Here is a 5130-nt window from a genome sequence, read left to right as displayed (position 1 = left end):
GGCATTATGTGCCTATAATATACACCAGAAACAGAGAGAGAGAGCGCTTTGGGAAGTTAACTGAATATATTATTCTCTTCCCACAATTCTGTACACTGATATGTAATATCCCACAGCACTTTACAGATCTGAAGTTAGCCTTCACAATAGAAAATAGGAAGCCTATCAAAGCCATGAAAAGTGTGTCCTAGCAGTGATTGGATGTACCTCTACAACCACCTGGTTTGGAATGTGGTATCCAAAACAGAGTTAAGGAAAGTACAGAAGAACAAGTTAAGGAACTGCTGGGTTGGATCTTAGGTGATGTATAAAGAGCTTTCTCACTTGTAAACAGCCACGGTATAAGTGGGTTTGGGGTGTATTTTTCAAGCACACCTTCTGTGTAAGGTGAGCACACTGCAAGATAGGAATTGCTTCCCAGGAGGATGGTATGGATGTCTCCTTTTTGTCATGTACTGTTTTGTTTTTAGGCAATAATTTTTGCTATGTTTGGTTATTTGGTCTCTTGACCATGTGCAGTATTGAATCATAATGGATTACCTAGGGAGGTGGTGGAATCTCCATCCTTAGAGGTTTTTAAGGCCCAGCTTGACAAAGCCCTGGCTGAGATGATTTATTTGACACTGGTCCTCCTTTGGGCAGGGGATTGGACTAGATGACCTCCTGAGGTGTCTTCCAACCCTAATCTTCTATGGTTATATGATAATAGTCCAACAATTGGCTCTATCAATAGGGCTAGATCTCAGGAACATCTTGGTGAAAGAACACCAAATATGGCCGGTCAACCCTACCCTTACTCCTGCTGAGTCCCAGCAAATGTCATGGCAATATCAGCAAGTGTGTCAATTTGAAACCACTTTCAAAAATGAGCTGTTAAATAGTAAGCTTGTCTCAATTATACACTGAGCACGTCCATTCCCAGCTCTCTGCCTCAGTTTCTCTGATGTGTGACTGTGACATGGACTGAATACACCTGTCCTCAGCTTCCCACCCCGTGTCAGCACTGTGTGCCTCTGTCATACACTGAACCTACCAATTCTCAGCTGCCCTCTCTGTCCAGTGCTCTGTGCCTGGGCCATTCGCCAAACTTGCCTGTTATCAGCTCCACGCCCCATCTCAGTGCTGTGTGCCTGTGCCATACACTGAGGCTGAGTGTTCTTATAACAGAGCCCCAGTCCTGCTGCCCATGAGCACTGCTTTCTCTTAAACATTCAGGCTGAAATTTTCCATGTCGAGTGTCTGCCTCTGGCTAAACTTTTTGGAAAGTTTGTCTGAAATGGAACCGGTTGGATATGTCCTTCATATCAAATTCCCAATTTCCTCTGAGCTGCTTTTCTTGTTGTTGTTGCATTTTCCAGCAAAGTTCACAGTGGTTGGACCCCGGGACCCTGTCACTGCCACCCTGGGTCAGGAAGCTGTGTTATCCTGTCACCTGTCCCCCCGGATGAGCGCTGCAAAGATGGAGGTGAGATGGTTCCGATCAGAGTATTTATCCATTGTGCACCTGTACCGTGATGGGAAGGATCAGTTTGATGGCCAGATGCCAGAGTATTGGGGAAGGACGGAGCTTTTGAAAGCTGGACTCACAGATGGAAATGTTCACTTGAGGATTCTCAATGTCAGTCACTCTGATGAAGGACAATACCACTGCTTTGTTCAAGACAATACTTTTTCTAAAGAAACCATGTTGGAACTGCGAGTAGCAGGTCAGTAGCTTGTGACAGTTTTAGCTTTGTGCGGTTTGCAGGCTTTATTCTTTCCTATTATAGACTCATAGATTTTAAGGTCAGAAGGGACCATTATGATCATCTAGTCTGACCTCCTGCACAATGCAGGCCACAGAAGCTTACCCATCCACTCCTGTAACAAACCCCTGACCTATGTCTGAGTCCTCAACTCATGGTTTAAAGACTTCAAGGCACAGAGAATCCTCCAGCAAGTGACCCAGGCCCCAAGCTGCAGAATAAGGCAAAAAAAAAAAAAAAATGCAGGGATCTCTGCCAATCTGCCCTGGAGGAAAATTCCTTTCCAACCCCAAAAATGGCAATCAGCTAAACCCTGAGCTGTGGGCAAGACTCACCAGCCAGACACCCAGGAAAGAATTGTCTGTAGTAACTCAGATCTCACCCTATCTAGTGTCCCATCATAGCCCATTGGACAGATTTACCTTTAATAGTGAAAGATCAATTAATTGCCAAAATTAGGCTATCCCATCATACCATCCCCTCCATAAACTTATCAAGCTTAGCCTTGAAGCCAGATATGTCTTTTGTCTCCACTGCTCCCCTTGGAAGGCTATTCCATAATTTCACTCCTCTAATGGTTAGAAACCTTCGTCTAATTTCAAGTCTAAACTTCCTAATGTCCAGTTTATATCCATATCTATTACAACAACTCTGACTCCCTGCTTGGGATATATTTTACAATAACACAGTGTATCTATCTTTCATCAAACAGCCACTTTCATACTAGAGAAAATATGCTGGAAACTTTCCAAACATATCATTAAAAACATTTTCAGGATGGCCAAGGCACTTTCTTGCCCAGTCTTAATTGACCCCAAAGCAGTCTTTAGTTAAGAGGGAAAGGACTTCTGGACACATATGGCCTTCCAGTTGCTGTGCAGTCATTTCTAGGCTATGTGGCTAAGTTGCGACTGACAGACTTTTATGGCCTTCTCATTGGTGCACTGTTGGTTGTTGCTTCGGGATGTAGTTACAATCAAATGCAGCGTTCTTATTGCTGAGACTGTAAAATGGTGATGGTGGTGGTGGGTGTGATGGGCTCCCCTGGGGTGCCACCTGGATCTGGGGTACAGCTGAGCCCTCTGTCTCACCAATCTGGATTCCCTCTTGCACTATGACATTATGACTAGCTGTAAAGCCCTCCACATTTGTACTCACACCAATATCCACCGGCAGGGACCACACCCAGCTGTGTGCATGAATGCATCTGGCCAGGCACTCATGAACCAACAATAGCAAGGCTTCAGCCAAAACAGCCACCAGCTTCCCAACCTAGGACCCTGGAGCTGTACCGTCCTGCCCTGGTCAAAAGCCTGACCAGTAAAGATTATTACAATTACCCAGTTCATCCCTCCCTCGATATGGAGAGGAAAATGCAAAAACCTTCATTAACTGAGCTGAGATTTTTCCCAAACACTTCACTCAATCCACACTGTTTTAGGTTACAAATATATAACAGATTTATTAATGACACAAAGATAGATTTAAAGTGATTATAAGTGATAGCAAAGAGATCAAAGTAGATTACTTAGCAAATAAACAAATATACAATCTAAGCCTAATATACTACACAGGGTTTGAATCAAACAGTGTCTCACCCTGTTAGATAGTACAAGCAGTTTGTAAATGTTTCATACACAGGCAGGGTTTCCTTCTTTCCCACCTGGGACCAGCACTTCCCCAGTTCAAAGTCTGTGCTCTTCCAGAGGTATATTCAGATGTTGGGTTGTGGGGAAGGTGAGGCCTGTTGGTGATGTCACTTCCCACTTTTATAGTTTCTTCCATATGGTGGGAACCCCTTTGTTCCAAGCCAGGTTCCCAGCCCAGTTTGTGGAAAAATACAGGTACCAAAAGGGAGTTCAGCATCATGTGATCTAGTCAGATGACCCTGCATGCTTGATGAGTCATGGCAGCCATGATCCATAAGCTGTCTGAAGTGTTCCCTGGTGAGGACAAGACTTTTCCATGGCCCATTGTTTTTGCTCATGGGCCATTAGCATTGTCTAGCTTCTTCACTGTTGTACCTGAAAGGCTAGTTGTGGGATTTACCGAGGACAAGCACATTTGAAATACAGATGCATAATCAATATTCATAACTCCAGATACAAAAATGATACATGCATACACATAGGATAACCATACTCAGCAAATCATAACGTTTCCATTGACACCTGACATGACACATCTTGTATAAGATGCAACATAATTATATCTTAATCATATTACTATGGTGAATATGGAGTGCAGAGTGTCACAATGGGGAGGGAAAATTATGTATTATCCCTCTTAGACAAGATTTAGCATTTGTCTCCTGCTGCTTTGACACTGCAACTATGAAGCCAGTTAGACTTTTTAAAATAATAAATATATCTATCCAATGCACTAATGATCAGATTTTCAAAAGTTCAGATCCTATTCAGGTATCTACGTTGTCACATCTCCAAAGGTGCTCAACACTCAGTTCCTCCTGTGTTGAGACAAAACTATCTCCCACTGACTCAGTGAAATTATTTTAAATATTTGTTTACATTTTTTGTGTCTATGAGTATTGGAATTTCAGAAATTCCAGTATTCATTTATCCTTTCTACTGACTACCCCCAGGAATAAGTGCTTTCCACTATGAATGAGGGATCCACAAACTGTCCCTCATCCCTTCTGCTTTACAAATTAATTCATGGAATTGACACCTTTATGCATTTTCCCTTTAGGTCTGGGCTCTGCTCCTCTCATCTCTGTTGAGGGTCACCAGGATGGAGGGATCCGGCTGGTTTGTCGATCAGCTGGTTGGTACCCAGAGCCTGAGGTGCTGTGGAAAGATCTCAGTGGACAACATTTACCATCACTCTCTGAAACAAAATCCCAAGGGTATAACAACCTGTTTGAAACAGAAACTGCGATCATTGTAACAGAACATGCCAACCAGAACTTGTCCTGTTGCATCAGGAACACCGTTCTCAATCTAGCAAAGGAATCAGCAGTATATATAGCAGGTCAGTTACCATCCAAATCCCACACTGAACTCACCACCACCAGAAACAAAACAAAATATAGGAAAACAAGAACTAAAACGTCGGTGGTGGATATTTCATAATCCACATACAAACATGGAAGATGGGAGGCTGGTATCTTTACAGGGTCACAGCTTAGGCAATTTGATTCCCTTCGTTGGGAGTATTAAGTCTATCAAAGTTTTGGGTTTCATGTAAATTTAATGTTAAGTCTGACTTTGCTGATATTCTAGCATGCGCGCACGTACAGACACAAACTTCCAACCTTTAGATAAGAAACTTTCACTCAATCCACTGACACTGCAAACTTAACGATATTTTTGAATGTGGTAAATTCTGTACTGTGGCTTTTTGTGATCTTCTTGCTCCCCCAACT

At 42.9% G+C, this 5130-nt stretch overlaps 1 protein-coding gene across 1 annotated transcript; it reads left to right on the top strand.

Annotated features, from left to right (window-relative positions):
- Positions 1–511: 511 nt before the first annotated feature.
- Positions 512–4837, top strand: LOC135972191 (butyrophilin subfamily 2 member A1-like). Its single transcript, XM_065563897.1, has 3 exons — positions 512–518; positions 1359–1706; positions 4455–4837. Exons 1-3 carry the CDS (start codon positions 512–514, stop codon positions 4835–4837), a joined length of 738 nt encoding a protein of 245 aa, XP_065419969.1.
- Positions 4838–5130: the final 293 nt, after the last annotated feature.

Source organism: Chrysemys picta, chromosome 12 (assembly GCF_011386835.1).
Source record: "Chrysemys picta bellii isolate R12L10 chromosome 12, ASM1138683v2, whole genome shotgun sequence".
NCBI lineage: Eukaryota > Metazoa > Chordata > Testudines > Emydidae > Chrysemys > Chrysemys picta.
Note: the sequence above shows the minus strand (reverse complement) of the source record. Positions and strands in the feature narration are given on the sequence as shown.